Consider the following 27,985-nt stretch of genomic DNA (forward strand, 5'->3'; position numbering starts at 1 on the left):
GAAGATCCACTGGAGAAGGGAAGGGATACGCTGCCCACTCCAGCATTCTTGGGCTTTCCCGGTGGCTCAGCTGGTAAAGAATCCACCTTCAATGTGGGAGACCTGAGTTCGATCCCTGGGTTGGGGAGATCCCCTGGAGAAGGGAAAGGTTACCCATTCCAGTATTTTGGCCTGGAGAATTCCATAGACTGTATAGTCCATGGGGTTGCAAAGAGTCGGACATGACTGAGCAACTTTCACTTTCAAAGACAACCTGCATTTCATACTTCCTTCTAAGGCTTTTTTGGAGAGTGGGTAATATTTTAGTGAAACAGAGTTCTCAAACTTGATGACATCCTTTGAAAATAATTGTTTCCAAGCAAAAATTTCACTAAGAGCTTTATAAATAACACCCCTTGGCAATATCTCACTACTGCCACCTGGGAAGCCCATATGTACAATATAGCTGGTTAGTCTATGTATTCTTATTTAAGTTTATTTTATTAAACTTATTATTTAGTTAGATAACCTGGAGTTGTATGGCTATGTTGACCCATTTCCTTGTGAGAAACCTGAGAGTTTATACCTTGAATCAGAGAATAGGGTTGCCAGTGGAGAAACTGTCCCCGTTCCCCCCTGCAGTCAACTTCAGAGACTCTAGTGGATAAATCTGTCTTAGCATAGAAAGAAAGTGTCTTATAAGGAAGGGACGCCTAAGGCTCTGAACTCTCAGAAGAGAACTCAAGGAAATTTGGAGGTGTCTTCTGGGATGCTAAAGGTATTTCCTTTCCTATTATAACCCAGGATCTGGCTCAGGAGGGGTGTGTCAGGAGGAAGGTGAGGAAGCTGGCTGTTTGAGGTGATATTGGTAGGAGATGGCTAGGTGTAGAGCACCAATGCCCTGGCCTACATGACCAGAGCTTCCCCAATGGGCTTGATTAAAACTCAGGGTACCAAGCCTTAGAGGTGGTGAACTTGACATAGGCCAAGTCAGGACCTCTACTCACACTCTTTCTTTTTTTTAATATAAAATAAACAGCAAGAATTTATTGTATAGCCCAGGGAACTATGGGATTCCCAGGTGGCTCAGCGGTAAAGAATCTGCCTACAATTCAGGAGCCACACAAGAAGCAGGTTTGATCCCTGGGTTGGGAAGACCCCCTGAAGGAGGATATGGCAGCCCACTCCAGTATTCTTGCCTGGAGAATCCCATGGACAGAGGAGCCTGGCGGGCTACAGTCCATAGGGTTGCAAAGAGTCAGACTCGACTGAAGCGACTTAGCATGCATGCACGCACATATATATGTATAATTAAATCAGTTGCTGTATACCTGAAACTAACACAATATAATTCCCTGGTGGCTCAGATGGTAAATTGTCTGCCTGCAATGCGGGAGACCTGGGTTCGATCCATGGGTCCGATCCATGGGTCAGGAAGATTCCCCTGGAGAAGGAAATGGCAACCCACTCCAGTACTCTTGCCTGGAAAATTCCATGGACAGAGGAGCCTGGTAGGCTATAGTCCATGGGATCGCAAAGAGTCAGACATGACTGAGCAACTTCACACACAAAAAAAGTCAATTTTTCATGAAAAGAAGATTATCGTGAGAGTGTGGACCATGGGATTGAGAAGGGAGATGGAAGTGAAGAGAGACAAGGGTACAGGTTACAGAAGGTCTAAATGGTGAGACGTGTGTCTTCTGATGACCTGCTGACAGTGGGTCTGCAGACCTGGGACCCAGGGAGCCTGGGGTTCGGTCAGCTCTACCGTCAACCAGCAAAGCCACAGCAGGCTCATCACTTCTACTCTCATCTTCTCAGTTCCCATATTGGTATGAGCAAGCTGACCCATCTCCTAGCAGCAGAGACAGGAATTCAAGCAACCTGGGCCCCCACAGAGCTCAGATGCGAGGACAAAGTATGCTGTTCTGCTCTCTGAAAAGCAGTCATCACCTGGATGACCGACCCTCCTTTAAACTCGCATTCCTAAAAATGAAAACCTCTGAGTATTTATGAAGAAGCGGAGGGAATGAAAACCCAGAAACTCCATGTCATGCTTTTCGTTATTATAACCAAATATTGCTAAGAATGGCAAGTCTGCATGGTGTGAATTGGGGGTACCAAGGGAAGTGTCCTGTTTTTGATGCGTGTCAGAGTCCCCAGGTTATAACTTGGCATGGGGCATCTTAAGGCCTGGGGCATCCTTGGTATAATTGATGAGGACATTGGATTTTGCATGACGACTTGTCTAAATGATTAAACTGCAGAAAGGTCTACCATGTCTCTGATGGGAATACGGTGATGGATTTACATATCATGAATAATAGCTAGGATATTAATTTGCATGTAAATGGCAGGCAGCTGCAGTTAGAGCTGGGACAGTTAGAAAAGCATTGTGTAAGCGAAGGTGCCAGTTATACATTTGTTGTGTTGGCGAGTGACGAATCAAAGTGACACAGGAGAGTTTGGGATCAGCTGGAGGGCATGGTACTTAAACTGTCAGCTGTGATCATTCTCTTCCCATGGAATTTTCATTTTAGTGAGGCTCACCCTCCCCCCTTCCATAATGTCTGTGTTATAATGCCTATTATAATTGCCTATTACAGTTACCATAAGATTATCTCAAAGATGTGGACATTTTTGTCAAAATGGATTTACTCGTTCCTTTTTAATTATTAAGACAAATCCATATTTTACGGTTAATATTTAATGATGACATTGAGTTTGTAAAATCCTAACATAACTAGATAAAACTTTATTTCTACTGAAACAGGCTTTGATGAAAAACTAGCAGTCTTTCTTTTTTTAACAGCCTTATTAGAATATAATTCACATGTCATAGAGTTCAGCCCATTTTGATGAGCTTTTCATCAGTCACCAAAGGGAGAATGCTTTGGGGCATATTCAGTGTTGGAAACATTGATTCCATAGGAAGCATTTAATAGTGCCCTTGACAGGTGACTGATATATCCTGGCATGTAGGACCAGAGTTTGTGCTATCAATAAATAAGCTATGTAACCTGAAGAGATTTGGATCAATAATCATGTGGATTTGGGTCCTGGCTCTGCCCTTTCCTGTCACAACATTGCTACTAATGCATCCTTGTTAGGTTCTGATTTCCCATGTCCTTGTCCTGTCTTTATTTCGGGCTTCCTTCCCGTTGGGCTGTGCTAATAAGCGGAAGGCAGTATGCTAACGAGGCAAAGGCAGTATGCTAATGAGGGGAAGGCAGGTTAATGTTAGCTGCTGTAGCCTTTCTCTGTGTTTAACAATTGTGTATATGTACCACAGCTTTCTTATCCATTCGTCTGCTGATGGGCATCTAGGTTGCTTCCATGTCCTCGCTATTATAAACAGTGCTGCGATGAACATTGGGGTACACGTGTCTCTTTCAGTTCTGGTTTCCTCAGTGTGTATGCCCAGCAGTGGGATTGCTGGGTCATAAGGCAGTTCTAGTTCCAGTTTTTTAAGGAATCTCTACACTGTTCTCCATAGTGGCTGAACTAGTTTGCATTCCCACCAACAGTGTAAGAGGGTTCCTTTTTCTCCGCATTCTCTCCAGCATTTATTGTTTGTAGACTTTTGGATAGCAGCCATTCTGACCGGCGTGAGATGGTACCTCATTGTGGTTTTGATTTGCATTTCTCTGATAATGAGTGATGTTGCCTCCATGGGATACACTTGGTTTGGCTCCTGTGCTCTCCACAAAATGCCAACCATGACTTTCAGCTCTGTGTACCCATGGTCGTTTTTGGAAGCATGTTCTTCTCAGAATGTTCACTCTTAGGAGTGAGTAGATGGGTGATAGAAAAAGTAATTCTTTATTTGCTCTATTGGAAATACTTTGTATTTCCTGGGGGTAAACTGGACAAGAGAAGCAGGAAAGAGAAGTCCAAGAAGGCAACCACCAGTTTCAAAGAGATATGCATCAAACATCTCTAGAGTGGTACATTTTGAACAAATGTTAATAAACTATCAATAGATTCTGTGCTACAAAATAATAGCCTGTAGAGTAATACCATGGAGAGCTTTAAAAGATACAAACACTTGCACATCCCATCCTAGAAATTCTGATTTTTAACAAAATTTTTGGCTGCGCTTGGTCTTCGCTGCTACACGCGGACTTTCCCTAGTTGCGATGAGCAGGGCCTACTCTCTGGGTGCGGTGCTTGGCCCTCTCATTGCAGTGGCTTGTCTGGTTGTGGAGCACGGACTCCAGGGCATTCAGGATTTCGTGGTTGCAGCACACAGGCTTAGTCACCTCATGGAGTGTGGGCTCTTTCCAGACCAGGGCACAAACCTGTGTCCCTTGCCTTGGCAGGCGAAATTCTTAACCCCTGGAGCACCAGAGAAGTCCCCAGAGACTCTGAATTGATCTGGAGGGTGTGCTGGGCATTGGGAGCGGTTTAAGAGCTCCCCAGGTGATTCCTCCAGCAGCCAAGGTGGAGAGCTACTGATGCCCTGGGGTTTTCAGTGCTCTGTCTTCGGCCCTTGCTTTGAAGAACTGTTTTGCCTAACTTGGAAACTTGGAATTTTCGAATTCTAGAATCCCGAACTTCTGCTTGACCCATCCTGGACAATTGGGTGGGGACTGAGCTGTGGAGGTCTTGTTCAGGGCCCAATGCCCCTTAGTTTTAGCTGGAGGAGTGGGGAGGCAGGGGGTGCTGGTAGCAGTAGTGGGGTTGGTCGTGGAATCTTTCTGCCTTGGAGAAGCTGGAGAGGTGGAAGCTTTAAAATACATATATACGAGTATCTATGGTTATCTTGGACTTCCCTGGCAGCTCAGACAGTAAAGCGCCTGTAGAAAGTTGCTTCCATCTCAGTTTTTAATAGAGACAGGGAGACGCCAAGCTTATCAAATCATCTTCCAGCTTTGCAATGTAAATATGTATAGCGCACTGAACTGAGAGTCCGGTAATGAATTAGCCTTGTATTTTGGGTGAAATGCCTTTGGCTGTATCTTCCTCTGGTTGGTGAACTTGCAGGGTAGTTAAGAACACAGACTTTGAGCCATGCTGCCTGTTTCAGGTCTGAGCTGTGCATTCTTAGATGAGTTACTTAACTACTCTGGACTTCCCTTGTCTCAACTGTTAAGTAGGTATGATCACAGCCCTTACTTATGAGCAGATTAAATGCATCAAACCAGTGCCTAATAGGCAGTGATCACTCAGTCTATGCCAGGAGTTGTTATTATGGTTGTTTGGAGCATTCAGTGAATGCTCAGATGTGTGGAGCAATCTGGGGAAATGGGCGCTGTGATTCATGAGTGGCAGTTCGTTAACCAGGCTGAACGTCGTCAGAAGGACAGGTGTCCGGCAAGTGTCTCCGGTGAGGAATGACTTCGTCTGTCTTGCCTTTCCAACTGTGCTCTGAAGAGCACGGAACAGGTGGCCGCGTTCTGCCGCAGTCTGCACGAGATGAAGCCCTCTGACCCGAGCCCGTCCCCCCAGGACTCCACTGGGCCTCAGCTGGCCGCCATGAGACAGCTCACGGACGCCGATAAGCTGCGCAAGGTTATCTGCGAGCTCCTGGAGACAGAGCGCACCTACGTGAAGGTGCGTCTCCTGCCCTCCCTCCTGCGTGCTTCCTGTTGTCACTGAGGGATGCGTGCTGGGTGTTTATACGCCGATGTCGGCTGATGACAAAGCCAGTCCACGGCCATGAAGGGTGTCTTGTCTCTCCTATGGAACTGGCCTTGATTCTGAATGTTACAGTTTCCTTCTGTGTTTTAGGGAGGCATGCCTATTACAGCAATTCATTGATGGAAGTAGCTGATTGATTGACTCCGAAAGGAGATAATGGTGAATATTAAGTGAACCTTCTGACCTTTCTAAATAGGCTGTTGAGCTCATACTAAAATTGAATTCAGTTTTGACAAATTAAGTAGTGGTATCTTCACAATCTACTTTGAGTCGAGGCAGAAGGGTATCAGGTCTCTTTTGTGTTATAATTTGTTCTGACATTTAGTTATACTCTCCGAACTAGATCTTGTGTTCCTATATAATTTATAATATATACAATGGTTGTTTAAAAATGATTAAAGAAGACAGCTTGTAAGTGATACAAACAAACTTTATTTAAAACTTTATTCATGAATTGGACAGTCTTTTGTAGAATTGCAAGATGGGGCAGAAGGCAAGATGCTTTTGTAACAAAGAATCAAGAACAAGGAAGAGAAAAGAAGAAAATATTTAATTGGCTAGGGCCACAAAGTCAACCTTGGTTGGGGTGAAAAGACCCAGAATTGGCTTGGCGTTTGGATATTGGTTAACTAGATATATACTACATTTCTGGTCAAGTGGTATATTGACAGGGACATAAAAATCATTTAAATTTTGCTTTACTGACATGGCACCCCAGGCAAGAGAGGCTCCATCTGGGGCTTAGAAAGTTATTTCAACACTATATACTGCAATATATTCCTATAATGATATAATTAACCTAACTATGATCATTGTATGATCATATACATATACCTCTGTATAATTTAGTTATGTTGAGTCTATGTTTCAACTGTGTGATCTATTTTTAATGATCTATCTTAGTCTTTAAGTCAGAGGTTAGCAAGTATGGCCCTTGGGCCAAATCCGGCTCTCTGCTTTTACAAATAAAGTTTTATTGAAACACAGCCACATGCATTTATTTATGTGTTGGTTTGGCCAAAAAGTTCATTTGGATTTTTCTGTAACATCTCATGGCCATTTTTTTGGCCAACCCAGTATCATTTATACTGCTTTCCTGCTGCAGCAGCAGAATTAAATAGTTGTGACAGAGACCATATGGCTACAAAGCCTGAAATATTTTGAGAAGAGGTTGGCTCACTTCTGCTTCAGTGAACCTCAGTGACCTAAAGACTGAAATATTAGCCTTTGGGACATAATTATTTATTTTTTTTCTTTTAGATTCTTTATAGACTTTCAGATGTGCTAATCTGATATTCTTTCAACCCTTAGGACTTAAACTGTCTCATGGAGAGATACCTAAAACCTCTTCAAAAAGAAACGTTTCTCACCCAGGATGAGGTACGGTGGCTATCATCTGAACGGTAACTTGACCTGGTGATGGGGAAGAATTGAGGACCTCACACAATACTGAGCATTTTGAATTCATTTAGTTGTAATAAATAGGTCAAGTTATTGCCTGGCGAGCTCTTGGCATGCACTCCAAGAGGAAAGAGTTGGCTCACCTTCTGATGGTGGGAGCATTACCATATGGGTAGAAAAACTTTTAAATCAGAAGCAAATGAAGGATCCACACACTAGTGAAACAGGCGGTTGATGACATTGTTTTGCATTTTCCAGCTTGATGTGCTCTTTGGAAATTTAACCGAAATGGTAGAGTTTCAAGTAGAATTCCTTAAAACTCTGGAAGATGGAGTGAGATTGGTACCTGATCTGGAAAAGCTTGAGAAAGTTGATCAATTTAAGGTAAGTCTCTTCCTGAAATAGTGTCAAGCTGCCTCCTAATGTCAGGAGTGAGGTATCCTGTAGGTCCAGTTGAATCTCCTGAAAACATATCACAGGAGGCATTGTTGCTGTGGTATTGGGTCTTCATTGGATATCCAGTGGGGTCAGTTCCTAAAGGGAGTCGGAGAGGGGAATGGACTGTGCTTGCTGGTCTGGCTAAGGTGGAACCAGTGCCATTGATTTCCATTTAACTGGAGTATCTACTGACTTCTATTTAGGAAGATGCACCTACCTTTTGTTCTGTTTATGTGGGGGCCTTCGACACTTGCTGTTAGCAAAATTCGACTAGCTGTCTTAGTTTTCCGATAAACAAATTAATTTATCTTGTTCTGGGGAACTGGTTAATAGAAATGCTTATCGTTATCCAGGAGGAAGACAGTCTTCCAGCACACAGCGTCCCTGTAGCCTTAATGAGGATTTATGACTAGAGCACTCAGTGATGGTGCTTACAGCAGGCTTCCTCTTCCTTGGTTGGTTTCCCCTTGCAGAGATTTTCTGCGTTGTGTTTCCAACCAACAAAGCTCATTGATTCATGCACAATGGTTTTGGCTTATGTGTCACCCTCACAGACGTTTAAAATGCAAAGGTATAATTGACATACAACACACTGCTTATATTTAAAATGTACAGTTTGATGAAATCTGACATGTGTACACCTCTGAAGCCGTCACTTCAATCAGGATAATGGGCATAATTATCACCCCCTAGTTGTCTTTCCTGTTCTTTTGTGATTCCTCTCTTTTTCTTCTGGCCTCTCAGCCACAGGCAACTGTGTCTGCTTTCTGTTACCATAGACGAGTTTGCATTCTGGAATTTTATATAAACGAAATCATATAGCCCAGACATTTTTTTTATGTGGCATCTTTTACTGCATAATTATATTGAGCTCCACCCATATTGTTTCATATACCCATAATTCATCCTTTTTAATTGCTGAGTAGTACTTGCATTGTGTGGATGTATCGGTACTGTTGATATACTTTGTGATCCTTTCTCCTTTCTTGGGAATTTAGGTTGTTTCCAGCTTTTGGTAATTACATGTAAAGTTGTTGTGAACATTTGTGTGCAAGTTTTAGTATTAATGTATTAAGAGACCCATGAAATTAAGAGATCCATGGAATTCTCCAGGCCAGAATACTGGAGTGGGCAGCCTTTCCCTTCTCCAGGGGATCTTCCCAACCCAGGGATCAAACCCAGGATTCCCGCACTACAGGCAGATTCTTTACCAGCTGAGCCATGAATATATGCTTTTATTTCTCATGGATAAATACTTCGGAATGGAGTGGTTGGATCGTATGGAAAGTATATGTATAACTTTTTAAGAAGCTGCGGAACTGTTTTCCAGAATGACTGTGCCAGTGTGCAGTTCCACCAGCTGTCCCTCCTCTTTCTTTCAGCAGGGTCAGGTCACTCTTTTTAAACTTAGCCAGTTTAGCAGATATGTGGTGACCCTTCATTATGGCTTTATTTTAATTTCTCTAATGATATGATGATGAATATCTTTCTTTGTGCTAATTTGCTTTCATTATAGCCTCTTTGGTGAAATGTCTGTTCAGATCATTCACCCATTTATTATATTGGACTGTTATCTTATTATTGAATCTTGAGAGTTCTTTGAAAATTTTGTGTAGAAGTCTATTACCATATATATGATTTGTAAATATTTTCTTTTGTCATACAATATCTCTCAAAGAGCAGAATTTTTTTTTCAAGTTGATTTCTTTTTTTAAATTGAGTATAGTTGATTTATGTTATGTTAGTTTCAGGTATATAACAAAGTGGTTTAGTTTATAAGTGAAAATCGCTCAGTCGTGTCCGACTCCTGCAACCCCATGGACTGCAAACTGCCAGGCTCTTGTGTCCATGGAATTCTCCAGGCAAGAATACTGGAGTGGGTTGTCATTTCCTTCTCCAGATTTAGTTTATATATAGACATATAAGGAGAAGGCAATGGCATCTCACTCCAATACTCTTGCCTGGAAAATCCCATGGACGGAGGAGCCTGGTAGGCTGCAGTCCATGGGGTTGCTAAGAGTCGGACACGACTTAGCGGCTTCACTTTCACTTTTCACTTTCATGCATTGGAGAAGGAAATGGCGACCCACTCCAGTGTTCTTTCCTGGAGAATCCCAGGGATGGGGCAGCCTGGTGGGCTGCCGTCTCTGGGGTCTCACAGAGTCAGACATGACTGAAGCGACTTAGCATAGACATATAATCGTTTTCAGATTCTTTTCCCTTATAGGTTATTACCATATATTGAGTATAGTTCCCTGTGCTATGTAGTAGGTCCTTGTTGGCTATTATTTTATGTGTAGTAGTATATATATGTTCATCTCAAGCTCCTAATTTATTCCTCCCCACAGAAGTTTTATTTAAAAAAATTTTTTTTTGGCTATGCCGCATGGCATGCAGGCTCTTAATTCCCTAATCAGGGATCAGATCCGCACCCCCCTGCAGTGGAAGCCTGGATTCTTAACCACTTGATCTCCAGGGATGTCCCCAGAAATTTTTGTTTTTCAATGAAATCCAATTTTTCAAATTTTTTCTTTTCTGGGTCATTCTTTTGGTGTCTTATCTATGAAATCTTTGCCTAAGGCAAGGTCATAAAGTTTTCTCCTAGGGAAGTTTTGTGACTTGGGGACTTATATATTAGTCTCTTATCTGGTGTGATGGGTGAATCTGAGTCAGTTTTTTGTATATGAATATTTAATTTTCTAGCACTGGGTTTTGAAATGACTGTCTCTCGATCTTTCTCCACTGAGTAACTTTTGCACTTGTGTTGCCTTGGGCTCAGTTGTCCGCTCAGGTGTGGCCCCCGTACTCTGTGACTGTCTTCTAACAGGTGCGGAAATCCGGCTGTGTCATGTTAGTACCCCTGATAGGTTTGTAGGGTGAGAGGAAGACTATCCTTCGATGTATTTTTGTGTGTGTCATCTCTTCACAGTCCCTCTCTGCAACAGGAGTCATTTAGAATGCACATACACTTTCATACACATAAGCTTATGGACCTATATTTATATATAGTTCTCTATTTTTATTTGGATATAATTTCAGACTTACAGAAAGGTGACAAGAATAGCACAAAGAATTCTAAGCTATCCTCCCACGTTTTCCAAATGGTAACATTTGACCACATTTGCTTTATCCTTTCTCTGGCTACCTAATGTGTATGTGTGTGTGTGTGTGTGTGTTGTGTTGTGTTGTGTGTGTCTGTGTGTACAAAAGGTATAATTTTTTCTCCTGAAAGATTTGAGTAAATTACAGGCATAATACCCCTTTATCTACTAAATATAGTTGGGTTTTTTGTGTGTGTGTGGAATTGCTTGGGTTAGTTCATTTTTTCTCTCCTCAGGGTGATTGGTGATACTGTCCATTTGAAATACAGCTTGGCTCATTGGTAGATTAATTAATAGGACAGTGTTAGAACACCATGATAAGGGCTAGTAGTTTGTCAGTTAATCAAAAAAGTTGCTTACTGTGGAACATGATAAAGATGCATACGGACCTGAAAATGCTTGGTTTTAATCTACAATACCTAACATTCATGGTCTTCATTCAGCGTGCTTTTACTGTGGCATCAGTTCTTTGTGTTTAGATTCTGTTGATCACTTTAGGTATGTTTAACTATCAGAACTGTGATACAAACATGATGGTGTCACAAGCAGAGGTGTTATTCTAGGGAGGGATTAGCGCATGATCCGTTGAGCAAGTTCACTCCAGAGCAGTCACTGTTGTAAATAGCATTTAAGTGGAACCCTCTTCTCCGACCTTCATTTCACTGATTTCCTGCATTATCTGACAGTCTCCACTCCATCTGTAAGACGTGACAGTTGATGCTCGCTGAATATTCTCGGCCCCAGGGCTGCTCTCTGGCACTTTTGAGTTGGTTTCTCAGTCGGTGTTCATCCCTAAGCCTGTTGCTCTTGGTTTCTGTGATCGCTGTTTCGTTTAAATCCTGATTATATATTTGCCAAAAATTAAAAAGCTTGTTAAAAAGGTGCAAATTGTGTTGCATAGAACACTAGCCCTACAACAGGATTAGTAAAAAAAAAAATTGGTTCTGAGATCAAATAAGTTTTGGTAAAATTTCCTCCTGGGAATTTGCAGTGTCTGTCAGCCAGTGAGAGGCTCTGTGTGGTCCTACTGAATAGAGACACAGGGTAAATGCAGTCTTTGTGTGCACACCCACCATATTTGTGCTCTGAGATTATTTTTTAAGGCTGGAAGAATAAATGAACACGTTAATGTTCTATCTGTGTTTCCTATATGGTAAATGCCTTGAATTTATATCAAGTTAAACAAATGAATGACTTGACGTGGCTAAAGTGAGGGGTTACATTTAGACCTTTTTCTTACACAACTTGTCTCATTTAATTATTGGATATGGTTCAAAGGATGACTGTCTGTACAGGGTCAGGGGGATGAGATCTGGGGAGGCGTGTAGCTGAAAAAGTAAAGGAGGGAAAGTAGAACATGTAGGAAATGAATTTAGGCCTCTAATTACCAATTATGTGTGGTTCATAATAAACCTTTGTTTTCTTTTAATTAGACTATCAGAATTTTCTATGTTGTTAATTAAAATAAATTGCATCTTGTGGAACTCAATTTATCACTCGAATCCAAAGTCTTATTTATTTATTTATTTTGGCTTGGAATCCAACTTTAAAATTCTAAACCTAAATAAGGCATACCTCTTTCTGAACTAGACTAGATCAGTGTGAAACCTATAGAAGATATTTTTCTAAGGCCTGTTTCATATATTTATAGAAAATGTGTAGGATAAAAAGTATCCCAGCTGAGCTATATTAAATTCCTAATAGGGAAGAAAGTGAAAGTCGCTTGCTCGTGTCCAACTCTTTGCGACCCCATGGACTATATAGTCCATGGAATTCTCCAGGCCAGAGTGGGTAGCTTTTCCCTCTCCAGGGGATCTTCTGGACACAGGGATTGAACCCAGGTCTCCTGCATTGCAGTGGATTCTTTCTCAGCTGAACCACGAGGGAAGAAGCCCAACAATGCTGGAGTGGGTAGCCTGTCCCTTCTTTAGTGGATCTTCTTGACTCAGGAGTCAAACCGGGGTCTCCTGCATTGCAAGCAGATTGTTTACAAATTGAGCTGTCAGGGAAGCCCTAATAGGGAAGCCCTCCACCTAGTTTTGATCCAGTTCAGGCAGAGGCTATGGGCTGGGAGATGTTACCTAATTCCCATAAGTGAGTCTGTTTCTCTGTTCTCATCCACTCCTGCTAGAAAAGAGTATGGTGTTGGAGAGGGTGGAATTAGTGATCAGGGAAAGGTGTTTTCTATTTTGGGGGATTTATGCATTTCTTGCCTTTGTTTGGTTTGTCACTTCTACATTCCAACAGAATCTAATGAGGGAATTCAGGAGATTTCTGTCTTTTCCAAAATGCCATATCTACTTTCCCGTTAACAGTCAGACATCCCAGCTCTAGGTCATTGAAAGACACAAGCCAGCAAAACCAGTGACACTGGCTGTGATTACCGAGAGAGCCAAATACAGCGTCTGTTACACGAATAGGTGAGCCCATAGACTTCCCAATAGGCCATCAGTGAGCAAAGACAGGCGGTGACGGGTGCGAATGGTGCCAATTTGTGGGGAGACTCGGGCAGCTGTGAGCCCCTGGCTCCATCCTGCTGATGTTCCTGGGTGAGGAGGACCGCAAACTAACTGCACTGTTTCTCACTGTGTCCAGAAAGTGCTGTTCTCCCTGGGGGGATCCTTTCTGTATTACGCTGACCGCTTCAAGCTCTACAGTGCCTTCTGCGCCAGCCACACGAAGGTCCCCAAGGTCCTGGTGAAAGGTAAGGCCTAGGAGGCCCGGGCAGCAGGTGGGCATGTTAATTGTCAATTCACATTTGTGTGGCTGACCATGGTCGGGGGCTTTTGGATGGAAATCTAAGAGTCATTGTTGTGCCAGATAGATATTCTACAAGTGAGAGTACACTTGTCTCTCGGTGTCTGTGGGGTATTGGTTTTAGGGTCCCCCATGGACACCAAATTTCCGGGACGCTCAAGTCGCTTATGTAAAATGCGTACTGTTTGCACATAACCTATGCATATTTTCCCCTATGTGTGTGTGCTTAGCTGTTCAGTCGTGTCCAAATCTTTTGTAAACCCCTGAACTGTAGCCCGCCAGGCTCCTTTGTCCAGGGATGTTTTCAGGCAAGAATACTGGAGTAGGCAGCCATTTCCTGCTGTAGGGGATCTTCCCAACCCAGGGATCAAACCCCCAAGTCTCTTTATCACTAGCACCACCAAACATCGCTAGGTTACTTGAAATACCTAAAACAGTATGTGCATGCATGCCAAGTCACTTCAGTCGTGTCCGACTCTTTGCGACCCCATGGACCATAGCCTGCCAAGCTCCTCTGTCCATGGGATTCTCCAGGCAAGAATACTGGAGTGGTCGCCACGTCCTCCTCCAGGGGATCTTCCCACTGCAGGCATCGAACTTGTGTCTCCTGCACTGGCTGCTGCTGCTGCTAAGGCGCTTCAGTCATGTGCGACTCTGTGCGACCCCATAGACAGCAGCCCACCAGGCTCCTCTGTCCCTGGGATTCTCCAGGCAGGAATAATGGAGTGGGTTGCCATTTCCTGCTCCACCCACATTGGCAGGTGGGTTCTTTACCACTAGTGCTACCTGGGAAGCCCTGATATAGTATGTGTGTGCTGTGCTGAGTCGCTCAGTTGTGTCCGACTCATTGCAACCCCGTGGACTGTTGCCTGTCAGCCTCGTCTGTCCATGGTGATTCTCCAGGCAAGAATGCTCAAGTGGGTTGCGATGCCCTCCTCCAGGGGATCTTCACAACCCAGGGATCAAACCCAGGTTTCCAACATTGTGGGCGGATTCTTTACCATCTGAGCCACCAGGAAGCCCAGTACAGTATAAGTGCCAAGAATATAGTTGTCAATATGCAGCAAATTGAAGTTTCACCTTTTGGAACTTTCTGGAATTTTTCTCCCAACTATTTCCTCTTCATCGTTGGTTGAATCCACAATGCAGAACCTGTGGATATAGAATCCTTAGATATGGAGCGCTGACTGCACTGAGAAATTAAATGCATTAATATCTTGAATTAATGATGGTGTCAATTTTCTTATTGTGAAAGTTTTGACTCAGCTCTTCAGGGCCAGAATTGATAAGTCAATTTTCCAATTATGCAAAAACATAGGGGATTTAGAAATTCCCTACTTTATTTGTATTTTCATTAATTTCATAATAACCTACCACACTTCATGTACCTTTTTGTGTCATTTCATCTTTCCCTCACCGATTTTTGCTTCCAGGTGAGTGATAATAGTTACCACCATCACTACTAAAATTCCTTTAATTATTTACAAAAGTCCAGCTGTAATTCTGTTTAGCACAGAGAAGAGAAGTTCTATATTGGCAAACTCCTGTTCCTAAGTGTTCTAAGAAGATGGTGGGTGTTCTGAGAGTCACTAAAAAGCTGTTTCTCTTCCATAGTTCTGCGTGTGACTTTGATAGGTTAAGGGACAAGGGAAATGTAGCCTTGGTAAACAGTAGAATCTATAGAAAGTTCAGTTTCAAAGGATCTCTGGAAATCAGCCTGCTCTTCCTTTTACACCTTACCAGGTGGCTGCCATGCAAACAACTGCTGAATATGTAAGTAATTTACTTACATTTGTGTTTGCTGCCAAAGAGAACTAGCTTGATTTAATTCAAAACTTATAATAAAGATGAATACAACACAGGTCTCTGGATAGCAAAAGATCCTGCCCCAGATAATGACATACTTAATGACATACTTAATGATAGTTCCAGTCCATGCAAAAGAGTTCTGCTTCAGCAGAACCTGGGAATTTAGTCCAGCTATATGACAAGGAAATTGTCCTGCTGTGTGGTTTTATATAAGCTGCACTGGTCATATAGTTCTGTGTATGTATTTCTTTTTAAACTCTAACTGAATGCTGTGTTATGAGAGTGTTAACAATTTCAGAGCACTTTGCTCTCTGGTAAAATTATATACTCATCACAGTCCTTAAAGCAGTTTGTGTTATTTTTACTCACTTGATTAAATTCTGCCCCTGTAGATTTTCAAAAATTCAAAATCATTATATTTTGCACCTGAAAAATCATCCCTTAAACCGTTAGGTATGACCCATATTTTTCTGATGGCCCAATGTGCAGATAGAATGAAGAGAACTCTTTGAGAACACGAAGTACCCGCCTGGGCTGCTTTGCAACCACTGCATTTCCAGTCTCCTTTCTCTTCATGGATTTGGTGGCTGGATCCATGGAATCTGATTCCTCTTGGTGGGCCTTAAAATGGCTGAGAAGATGGTAGTCTTTACAAGGCCTTTCCCCACGACTGCTGTTTTTCTTAATTGAATAAAGAGAGTGAGAAGACTCGCTCTATGATTTCACGATATCCTTTTACAGTCCCTTCTGTTCTTCTTTTCCTTCGGCTGTGCTGGGTCTTCCTTGCTGTGCGAGGACTTTCTCTCGTTGTAGTGAGCAGACTTCTCATTGCAGCGGCTTCATGAGTTGCAGAGCATAGGCTGTGGGTGAGAGGGCTTCAGTAGTTGCAGTGCGTGGGCTCAGAAGTTGTGGCCATGGGGTTAGTTGCCCCTTAGCATGTGGGGTCTTCCTTGACCAGGGACTAAACCCATGTCCCTTGCATTGCAGGGTGGATTCTTAACCATTGGACCACCAGGGAAGCCCTATCTTTTGTTCTTAGCTTACATTCCTAATTTTTGGAGATGGAAATATATTTTATCAGAAGCTTAAAAAAGTATATGCCTACAGTTAGCCATTTTAATATATTGTCCATTCTTCTTCCCATTTTTGCCCTCAGTTCAGCCTCTCTTTCCACCATTTCCTTGGAAAGACATGATGTGTCTTCCCGACTGTCCACTGGCAGATACCTTTCTGATTGTCTGGGGGCCCACAACTCCCCAGGGCTGATTTTCAGTCTAGCTGGGACACAGATAAAAGCCCAGCTCGTGAGGAAATTGCTGCCTGTGTTACTTTAGGTTGGTTGTATGTTTCCCTCTGAGATAAATCCTGATAGCTGGTAGCACTGCATTAACACAGAACAGATCTTAAAAGGCATTCCCTGCAGGAGACCAGCACCGCTCCACTTACCCGGCTGCAAGATACTGCTGCTGCTTTTTTTTTCCTTCCTCTTCTCAAAAGAGGTTCTATCAGCAATGAAATGATTGAAAGATTAGAAGAACTGGGGTAAGCAGTGTTGGAAGATGCAGGCTTTTGTATTATTCAGAGATGGCGAGGCCAACAGATCAGGAGACAATTACCATCAGAAGTTTCTGGGACTTCCCTAGTGGTCCAGTGGCTAAGGCGCTGCACTTCCAATGCAGGGAAGCAGGTTCGATCCCTGGTCAGGGGTCTAGATCCCACATGCCACAGCTAAGAGTTTGTATGCTGCAACCAAAGATCCCAGCACAGCCAAATAAATAATTTTTTTAATTTAAAAGAAAGATTGTGTGTTATTCACGGTTGCCAAGAGGAGAGGAGAGGGTCACTCAATGCAGGGCCATGAGATGAAGCACCAGGGTCCACCAGGAGGCAGAATGAGTGAAGGGAAGACACAGGCAAGATGCTCTGTTGTGGCATCTGCAGGAAGGAATGGGTGAAGCAGGGCAAGTGGGTTTAGGATTGGCTAATTTGAGTAATCTCAGCAGGCTCTGGGGTGGGAGAGCTGTCCTGAGTTCTCTGGGACCTGGCTCTGGGATGCTTAGGGCAGGGGCAGTATCGGCCTAGAGTTATAAAAGCCTCATAGAAGAGAGATGGAGGCAGAGGTTCTGGACTGGTTGGTTTATGTGTAAAAGGCATGCTTCCAGGTGATTCCTGGGCTGTCTGTAGGGACTGACTCGCTCAAGGACAGGCTGTCCCGGGTCTGTAAGGCCTTTGATGTCAAAATATCAGATTAAGAAGGCAATGGAACAGCAACCCTTGAAAACCTCCGTGCGTAGGACTTACAGACTCTGTCATCTCTCAGCTCAGGGGTCATCAGCCTCCAGGATCTAACGCCAGGTTATCTGAGGTGGAACTGATGTAATCATAATAGAAACAAAGTGCACAGTAAATGTAATGTGCTCGAATCATCCCCAAACCATCCCCTCCTCCCCAATCTCGGGAAAAATGGTCTTCCTCAAAATCAGTCCCTGGTGCCAAAAAAGGTTGGAGACCGCGGCTAACTCATTGGAGCTCTGCTCACTCCTCCTAAATAAACAGAGAAATCTGATGGGCAGGCCTTCTCTGACCACTCACTGTACTCTGAATCCTGTGAAAAGGCACCTTGGAATTAGTGAGTGAAGTTGTGAGAAGGGAGTCATTTGGATGTTCCGCTCAGTCTGTATTTAAACTCTTTCAGCCAAGACGGACGCAGCTTTCAAGGCGTTCCTAGACGCCCAGAACCCAAAGCAGCAGCACTCGTCCACCCTGGAGTCTTACCTCATCAAGCCCATCCAGAGGATCCTTAAGTATCCGCTTCTGCTGAAGGAGCTTTTTGCTCTGACGGACGCAGAGAGTGAGGAACATTACCACCTGGATGGTGAGCCAAGAGCCCCTGAGAACTGCCCCTTGTTCACATCTCTCCCAGAGCCTTTAAATGGTCTTTTCATTTATTTCATGACCTGTTTTCCTCCAGTGGCCATTAAGACTATGAACAAGGTTGCAAGTCATATCAATGAAATGCAGAAAATCCATGAGGAATTTGGGGCTGTGTTTGACCAGCTGATCGCTGAACAGACTGGTGAGAAAAAAGAGGTAAGGACCCCTCTTCTGCCCAGCATGCTTGTCCGTAGAGCTGGGTTGGTTTGTTTCTTTTTAAGGTGTTATTTATAAGTAAAATAGTAACAATGATAGTGTTTTCGTTGGTGGCATTTTTTTTTGATTGAAGCATAGTTTATTTACAGTATTGTGTTAGTTTCTGATGTGCAGCAAAGTGATGCAGTTTGCATATATATATTCTTTTACAGATTCTTTTCCATTATAGTTTATTACAAGATATTGAATATATTGCCCTGTGCTGTACAGTAAGACCTTGTCATTTATCTATTTCATATGTAGTAGTTTCTATCTGTTAGTGTCAGACTCCTAATTTATCCTTCCCCTTTCCCCTTTGATAACTATAAGTTTGTTTTCTATGTCTCTGAGTCTCTTCTTCTTTCATAGATAAGTTTATTTGTATCATACTTTAGATTCTACATATAGGTGATATCATATGATATTTGTCTTTCTCTGATTTACTTCAATTAGTATGATGATCTCAGGTCCATCCATTTTTGCTGCAAATTGCATTATTTCATTCTTTATTATGGCTAAGTAATAATACACTGGAATAGTATATATATTATATGAGTGTATATATGTGAATATATTAGAGAAGGCAATGGCACCCCACTCCAGTACTCTTGCCTGGAAAATCCCATGGACAGAGGAACCTGGTGGGCTGCAATCCATGAGGTCGCTAAGAGTCGGAGACGACTGAGCGACTTCACTTTCACTTTTCACTTTCATGCACTGGAGAAGGAAATGGCAGCCCACTCCAGTGTTCTTGCCTGGAGAATCCCAGGGACAGAGGAGCCTGGTAGGAGGCCGTCTGTGGGGTCGCACAGAATCACACATGACTGAAGCGACTCAGCAGCAGTAGCAGCATGTGTATATATATGTATACATGTCTTCTTACCCATTCATCTGTCAGTAGACACTTAGGTTGCTTCCGTGTCTTGATTTTTGTAAACAGTGCTGCTATGAACATTGGGGTGCATATCTTTTCAAATTAGAGTTTTCTCCACATATGTGCCTGGAGTGGACTTGCTGGACCATATGGCAATTCTATTTTTAGGTTTTTAAGGAACCTCCAAACTGTTTTCTGTAGTGGCTACACCAATGTACATTCCCACGTTGGTCGAACTTCTAAGTGTGAGAGTGAATTTCCGTGACCATGACTTGGACTCTTTCTCTAAACACTGTTAAAGGTCATGGCTGTATCTCCAGAGACCAGACTAATAATTGACATGTAGTAGGCGCTCAGTGAATATTTATTGAATGAGTGAAAGTTTCAAATGACTCTGAATCTTTTTTTTTTTAAAGTCTGCCTGAAACTGTGCTTAGAATAAAGTCACAGGAACAGATACACTTGAGAAAAATGTAAAATGAGCTCTAAGTTGTGTCTGAGCCACTGAGGAGAGCTGATGTGAGTGCAGTGTAGATAGTACTGAGATGGATCAGACTGATGTGCTGCGGAATGATACTCACCAGTGCCGCTGTGCCCCCTGGTTTGATTGGAGTGTTGTCCTCATTTTCCCTTCTCCCTCAAAAAAGGCGACAAGCCAGCAGGAAACTATGAAGAGAAACTCTCTTGCTATGATTGGATGGAAGGAAAGGCAGAGGGCTGGCGGGGATAAGACCTGGTTGTTTAGTCTGGAAAAGAAAACAGTCTTCTCTTTGGAGGTGTAAAGGGTTATTCTCTAACGGGTTCCCATTTATGTCCTTGGTGAAACAAAAGAAGTTTTGGACTGTAAAAAGATAATTTTCAGAAAAAGGTAAAATCATGACATCTCATAGAGATGTAAAGCGAACACATATGAAGATGTGTATTTTACTCAGATGATGTGAGGGAACCCGACAGTCAAAATAGAAGGTGTATGTACAAAGTGAAGAAATGGCGAGATGATTTGTAAATGCAGACAAATTGGTTTTTCCACAGCGGGAGGAATCAATTAAAGTCACTACCAGGCTGGAGAGAATGTACACATTTATCTGTTTCCTGCACCTTGCAAAGGAGTTCAAAGACACGTAGATACGGAGTTGGACTCTGATAGCCCAAGAGGGTGTGCTGTAAAGGCTGCTCAGTTTTCCACTGAAACACGATTTTTATTCACCATGGTATTGCAGAAAGAGTATGTGAATATTCTCTGTCTACCAGGCAGACAGTTTAATCTATCAGAATGTGGAAAAGACAGACGTATCTCTCTGGATTTTGTTTTCATTTTCTTGTGAAATTTTATAGTAAGAAAAATGCACTATGTTTATTAAAGAAAAGAGCAGGCTACAGAAAAAGGCAAGAATTAAAACTACCTACAATCTCAGAACACAAAACTTACCTCTTGATGTTTGGGTGTTTATTTTTTAAAAAAATATATTTATTATGTACTTGAATATAATTTCATATATGTTCTTGAATATTTTGGAAATTATTTTGTACCTTGAGTTTTTCTATGTTGAACAAAGAATTATTTAATTTTCACATTATTATAAATGATTCAAAAGGATCATTGAAGTGATTGTGTAATATTTTACTGTGTGATTGAACAATGACTTGCTTAATTCCTATTGTCAGGTACTTCTCTTGGCTTCATTTGACGACTATGAATAATACTTCGAAATTATAAGGCTTCTATCCTGTACTTTAGTTTATTTCATTTTGACAGAAGTGAATTTTATTGAGTCATGGAAATGAACAATTGCAGTGCATTTCATTATATTCCAAATTGATTTCTGAATTTTAATGATCTTGAGAGCAAAGGACTATTATGCCAAAGACTAGAAGGTAATATGGGTAGCAGATTGCAAAGACTTTAGACAAAAAGCTGCATATGATTCACAAGTCAGACTATAAAAGGGCATATGGCTTTGGTGGAACTGCCCAACCTCCAAAATGAAATTCTGTCAACTAAGTACGAAATCTTTCCAGCAGGGAACAAAGAGATGTAGTGCTATGCAAAACAGCCTCTTGTGAGCAGACATTTTGTTAGCGTAAAAATGTGCAAAAGATGAAGGAGGGACCTTTGACCACATACCAGTAGTTCATGGTGGGAAAGTCCTATATCAATAGTAGGATGTCTGAAGATCACAAAAATGAAAGCTTGGAGAAGATGCAAAGAGAGCAACAGAAGATTATGTCTTAGCACTACAGGAAGAATAAGAAAAAAAAAGACCACTACCGGGGGCTAGAAGTATCATAAGCAAAGACATTTGATGACCCAGAGAAAATGGCTCAAATCCACTTGATGTCTTTTTTTTCTCCACTGAAGAGAATGGTCTTCAAACTGGAAAGGATGGAGTGATCTTGAATCCACAAAAGTAAAACCCTAGGGAGAATGGTCCTGGGGAAATAGTGGGTCCTGCGCCAAGATCAGTGATAAGTCTGTAGCAATACTTAGAGAAAGCAGTATTGTTCCCTTAGTGGTTACTGCCCCCTGGGGGTGTGGTTGACTAGTTACTTAATATGAAGAAAGTAATATAATTGCTTAATGTTTTTAACCACTGACCATATGACTAATCATGTAGCTCACTAGTAATTAGAGTAATTATTATTACTATAATGATCTTGATCATTATAATGGCAATAGTACCACTCTGTTGTACACTGCCGGAGCTCCATTTCCAGCATTGCGGCCCAGAGTGGTGATTAAATGGCGCCATGCTCGGTGGAGGGCTGCTTGGTGGCTGGCATATCTAGAAACTCGGTCCGATCGAAAGCAGCAAAATAAACCAGAGCCATCTGTCCTTGAGAAATTCAACATCAAGTTTTCAAATATTCACATTGCTGCTTTGAGGGAGAAGGTCTCAGGCTTGCTTGCTGTGGACACAGAGTAAAAGTGAGAGGCTGGTGGCGAGGGCTCCAGGGAGGCATACTGGGAGAAGACCCTCCCCACAATTGATAGGGTTGCCCAGTGGATGGACCTTGGACTCTGGTTGTTGCAAAGCCTCGTCCTCTGACATGTTAGCACAGGGAGCCGCTTGGAGGGACCAAATGATCCTCGTACCTGTGATTAGGTTGCTCAGTGGGGAGGGTGGGATTTTGATAGGCGTGGAAGTGGTCAACAGCTCCAGTGAAAAAGACACACAGGACAGTTGTCGGGCACGGACACTGGTGGAATCTGAGGATTATCACGCTTCCGTAAGGAGAAGAGGACCTTGTCCATCTGAGATGGCTCAGCATTTGACCTTTGAGGCTGTAAGAATAGACCTTGCGGTTTCTAAGGACCCCAGAGCTCACATTGTAGAAGCTTAAAGAACAATCTCCCAGCACCTCAGTTGGCTTCTTTTTCCTCCTCTAAAGTGAAATGAAATCTTGGTTAAAATGAGTCAGAAGAAGAAGAAATGAAGTAAAGATTGCACTGCTTCCCAGAAGACCCTTGCTGCCAAGGGACTTAAATTCACAGGTGGCAGTGTCTGTAGTTTCCTGGATCTTTGTCATGGATGACCGTTGTTTCCCCTTGGGTAACTATCTATTTGAACACCAAACCTCTGTGATTTTATTCATCAGTTTTGACAGGTCTTTTGTTGTTGAGCTGCTAAGTTGTATTCAACTCTTGCGACCCCATGGACTGTATCTGCCAGGCTCCTCTGTCCATGGGATTTCCCAGGCAAGAATACTGGAGTGGGTTGCCATTTTGTTCTCCAGGGGATCTTCCCAACCCAGGGATCGAACCGAGCCTCCTGCATTGTGTGGGCGGATTCTTTACTGTTGAGCCACTAGGAAAGCCCTTTGAAAGCTTTACTGCAAGTGAATTTCAGAAGCCCTATTTGTATCTTTTGGCCACCATACTCTTGGAATTCTGATACGCAAACACAGAATAAAGGGAGAAAAGATGACCAGATGGAAGACATTATTTAGAGGCATTTTTCTTGAAGTCATATTGACACCAGCCTGTCGAATTTTAAAATGTCATGAATATCTTGAGTGTTTATGACATTACCCAGTAAGCTTTGCCCTGGATTTCAGGTTGCAGATCTGAGCATGGGAGACCTGCTGTTGCATACCACCGTCATCTGGCCAAACCCACCCGCCTCGCTGGGCAAGTGGAAAAAGGAGCCCGAATTGGCAGCGTTTGGTATGTGTCACCAAAGGGCTTGGAGGGGCAGAGGGAGGCTGGCTTATTTTTTGAAATAAGTTAACATTTCTTTTCCAAGACACAGTTTATTAAAGTATAATCATGTAAGTTATCTGCATTGTCTTCTTGATGTGGCCGCTAGCATGTCACCAATACTAAATTACACCTTCCAGCTAAGTACAACCAACGTGACCCCCCCTGTTGTGTTGTGTCTCACCCGGGTGTAGACACATAGGCAGGAAAAGATGTTTTTTAAGCTGCTGCTCCGAATATCATTTGAAAATGATGAAAGAAAAATCAACACATCAAAACTGTCTCTGTATCTGAGCCCCCCAATCCGAGATCTTTTGTTCTCTCCCTGACTCTGTGTTGCTGTTTGTGATGCCTGGGTTCAGGGCATGGTTCTCAGCTCATCTGTTTTGGCGCCACTGGGTGCCTTGATCAGTTGTAAGGTGCTTGTCAGTCACACTGGTATTATGAAGGATTATTTTCTTTTATTTATTTTGAATTGAAGGATGGTTGCTTTATGATATTGTGTTGGTTTCTGCCATGTTGTTGTTCATGACTGTTGCCTGGTTGTGTCCGACTCTTTGCGCCCCTGTGGACTGCAGCACGCCAGGCCTCCCTGTCCATCACTGCCTCCCAAAGTTTGCCCAAGTTCATGTCCATTGCATCCATCAATATGAATCAGCCATAGGTATACATATGTCCCCTCCCTCCCACATTCCACCTCTCTAGGTTGTCACAGAGTCTCGATTTGAGTTCCCTGAGTCAAGGATTATTTTGTCAATAAACTAGTTCTGATGGATGTAGTTGCCACAATTAGAACTCTCATGTTGTTGTACTGGAAAATGCTTTTTTGAAAGAGAAAAACAGTGAGTTAGCCCACTGTACATAATTCAGGAAATATGGCTCATTGTTGTGTGTAAATGCTTGCACAGCATGAGTGGTGTTCTTGAGTATAAAATGATCAGCCATGATCAGCGACCAGTATTCTTGCTTTTGTTTTAGGCTGTGTCATTTCTTAGCCTCCCCCTAGAAGATTCATAGGCGAGTAATAGTATAAATGAAATCTAATATTAATATTTCCATTCACCTTCCGTCTCTTATCTTTCTTTGGATGGAAGAGGGAAAGTTTTGCTGTTTACTTTTTTTTTTTAATTTTGTTTTTTAAATTTTATTTTTTTTAATTAAAAGATAATTGTTTTATAGGATATTGTTGTTTTCTGTCAAACCTCAACATGAATCAGCCATAGTTATACATGTGTCCCCTCCCTGTTGACCCTCCCTTCCATCTCCCTCTTCATCCAGCCCGTCTAGGTTGATACAGAGCCCCTGTTTGAGTTTCCTGAGCCATACAGCAAATTCCCATTGGCTATCTATTTTACATATGGTGATGTAAGTTTCCATGTTGCGCTTTCCATATATCTCACCCTCTTCTCCCTTCTTCCCGTGTCTATAAGTCTATTCTCTATGTCTGTTTCTCCACTGCTGCCCTGTAAATAAGTTCTTCAGTACCATTTTTCTGGATTCTGTATATATGCATTAGAATATGATATTTATCTTTGTCTTTCTGACTCACTTAACTATGCATAATAGGCTCTAGGTTCATCCACCTCATCAGAACTGACTCAAAGGTGTTGCTTTTTATGGCTGAGTAATAGTCCATTGTGTATATGTACCGCAACTTCTTTATCCATTCATCTGTCGATGGGCATCTAGATTGCTTTCATGTTCTAGCTGTGTAAATAGTGCTGCAATGAACAATGGGATACATGTGTCTTTTTCAATTTTGGTTTCCTCAGGATATATACCTAGGAGTGGGATTGCTGGGTCATATGGTGGTTTTATTCCTAGTTTTTTAAGGAATTTCCATACCATCTTCCATAATGGCTGTATCAGTATACATTCCCACCAACAGTGTAAGAGTGTTCCCTTTTCTCCACACCCTCTCCAGCATTTATTGTTTGTAGACTTTTTGATGATAGCCATTCTGACTGGTGTGAGGTGATATCTCATTGTAGTTTTGATTTGCATTTCTCTAATAATGAATGATGTTGAGCATCTTTTCATGTGTTTGTCAGCCATCTGTATGTCTTCTTTGGAGAAATGTCTGTTTAGGTCTTTTTCCCCACTATTTGATTGGGTTGTTTGTTTTTCTAGCATTAAGTTGTATGAGCTGCTTGTATATTTTGGAAACTAATCCTTTGTCAGTTGTTTCATTTGTTGTTATTTTCTCCCATCCTGAGGGTTGTCATTTCACCTTGCTTGTAGTTTCCTTTGCTGTGCAAAAGTTTTTAAGTTTAATCAGGTCCCACTTGTTTACTCTTGTTTTTATTTCCATTACTCTAGGAGGTGGGTCATAGAGGATCTTGCTCTGATTTATGTCATCAAATGTTCTGCCTATGTTTTCCTCTAGGAGTCTTATAGTTTCTGGTCTTCCATTTAGGTCTTTAATCCATTTTGGGTTTATCTTTGTGTGTGGTGTCAGGAAGTGTTCTAATTTCATTCTTTGACATGTAGCTGTCCAGTTTTCCCAGCACCATTTACTGAAGAGGCTGTCTTTGCCCCATTGTATATTCTTGCTTCCTTTGTCAAAAATAAGGTATCCATGAGTGCATGGGTTTATTTCTGGGCTTTCTATCTTGTTCCATTGGTCTGTATTTGTTTTGGGGCCAGTGCCATACTGTCTTGATAACTGTAGCTTTGTAGTATAATCTGAAGTCAGGAAGGTTGATTCCTCCAGCCCCGTTCTTCTTTCTCAAGACTGCTTTGGCTATTCAGGGTCTTGTGTGGTTCCATATGAATTGTGAAATTTTTTGTTCTCATTCTGTGAAAAATGTCATTGGTAATTTGATAGGGATTGCATTGAATCTGTAGATTGCATTTGGTAGTATAGTCATTTTCACAATATTGATTCTTCCTACCCAGGAACTTGAAATATCTCTACATCTGTTTATGTCATCTTTGATTTCTTTCATCAGAGGCTTATAATTTTCTGTGTACAGTTCTTTTGCCTCCTTAGGTAAGTTTATTCCTAGATATTTAATTCTTTTAGTTGCAATGGTGAATGGGATTGATTCCTTAGTTTCTCTTTCTGATTTTTCATTGTTAGTATATAGAAATGCAAGTGATTTCTGTGTATTGATTTTGTATCCTGCAACTTTGCTGAATTCACTAATTAGCTCTAGTAATTTTCTGATACTGTCTTTAGGGCTTTCTCTGTACAGTATCATGTCATCTGTAAACAGTGAGCGCTTTACTTCTTCTTTTCCGAACTGCATTCCTTTTATTTCTTTTTCTCCTCTGATTGCTGTAGCTAGGACTTCAGACTTCCAGAAATATGTTGAATAATCGTGGTGAAAGTGGACACCCTTGTCTTGTTCCTGATCTTAGGGCAAATGCTTTCAGTTTTTCACCATTGAGAAAAATGTTTGCTGTAGGTTTATCATAGATGGCCTTTACTATGTTGAGGTAGGTTCCTTCTGTGCCCATTTTTTGAAGAGTTTTAATCATAAATGGGTGCTGAATTTTGTCAAAGGCTTTTTCTGCATCTATTGAAATTATCATATAGTTTTTATCTTTCAATTTGTTAACATGGTGTATCATACTGACTGATTTGCATATATTGAAGAATCCTTGCATCCTTGGAATAAACCCAGCTTGATCATGGTGTATGAGCTTTTTGATGTGTTGCTGAATTCTGTTTGCTAACATTTTATTGAGGATTTTTGCACTATGTTTATCAGTGATGTTAACCTGTAGTTTTCTTTTTTTGTGTTGTCTTTGTCTGGTTTTGGTATCAGGGTGATGGTAGCCTCGTAAAATGAGTTTGGAAGTGTTCCTTCCTCTGCAATTTTTTGAAAGAGTTTTAGAAGAATAGGCATTAGTTCTTCTATAAATCTTTAATAGAATTCTCCTGTGAAGCCATCTGGTCCTGGGCTTTTGTGTTTTGGAAGATTTTTGGTCACAGCTTCCGTTTCAGTGCTTGTAGTTGGGTTGTTCATAATTTCTATTTCTTTCTGGTTCAGTCTTAGAAGATTGAACTTTTCTAAGAATCTGTCCATTTCTTTAGAATATCCATTTTATTGCCATACAGTTGTTCATAGCAGTCTCTTATAATCTTTTGTATTTCTGCATTGTCTGTTGTAACCTCTCCTTTTTCATCTCTAATTTTGTTTATTTGATTCTTCTCTCTCTTTTTCTTGATGAGTCTGGCTAAAGGTTTGTCAGTTTTGTTTATCTTCTCAAATAACCAGCTTTTAGTTTTATTAATCTTTACTATTGTTTCTTTCATTTCTTTTTCATTTCTTTCTGCTCAGATCATTATGATTTCTTTCTTTTTACTAATTTTTGGGTTTTTAAATTCTTTTTCCAGTTGTTTTAGGTGTAAAGTTAGATTGTCTATTTGATGTTTTTCTTGTTTCTTGAGGTAGGATTGTATTGTTATTAACTTCCGTCTTAGCACTGCTTTTGCTGCATCTCGTAGGTTTTGAGTTGTCATGCTTTCATTGTTATTTGTTTCTAGAAATTTTTTGATTCCCCTTTTGATTTCTTCAGTAATCTGTTGGTTATCTAGAAACATGCTGTTTAATCTCCATGTGTTTGTGTTTCTTACATTTTTTCCCCTTGTAACTGATATCTAGTTTCATCGCATTGTGATCAGGAAAGATGCTTGATACGAATTCA

General features: G+C 41.6%; 1 protein-coding gene across 1 annotated transcript in view; it reads left to right on the forward strand.

Moving 5' to 3' along the window:
- Positions 1-27,985, forward strand: part of TIAM1 (TIAM Rac1 associated GEF 1) — a 157,191-nt gene that overhangs the window by 110,203 nt on the left and 19,003 nt on the right. The window contains exons 14-20 of the mRNA XM_052639711.1: positions 5,356-5,535; positions 6,934-7,002; positions 7,282-7,407; positions 13,158-13,266; positions 17,824-18,003; positions 18,100-18,218; positions 23,188-23,296. Of these exons, the coding sequence (XP_052495671.1) occupies positions 5,356-5,535; positions 6,934-7,002; positions 7,282-7,407; positions 13,158-13,266; positions 17,824-18,003; positions 18,100-18,218; positions 23,188-23,296 (892 nt within the window). The remainder of the gene's footprint in view (positions 1-5,355; positions 5,536-6,933; positions 7,003-7,281; positions 7,408-13,157; positions 13,267-17,823; positions 18,004-18,099; positions 18,219-23,187; positions 23,297-27,985) is intronic.

This window comes from Budorcas taxicolor, chromosome 1 (assembly GCF_023091745.1).
Source record: "Budorcas taxicolor isolate Tak-1 chromosome 1, Takin1.1, whole genome shotgun sequence".
Taxonomy (NCBI): Eukaryota; Metazoa; Chordata; class Mammalia; order Artiodactyla; family Bovidae; genus Budorcas; species Budorcas taxicolor.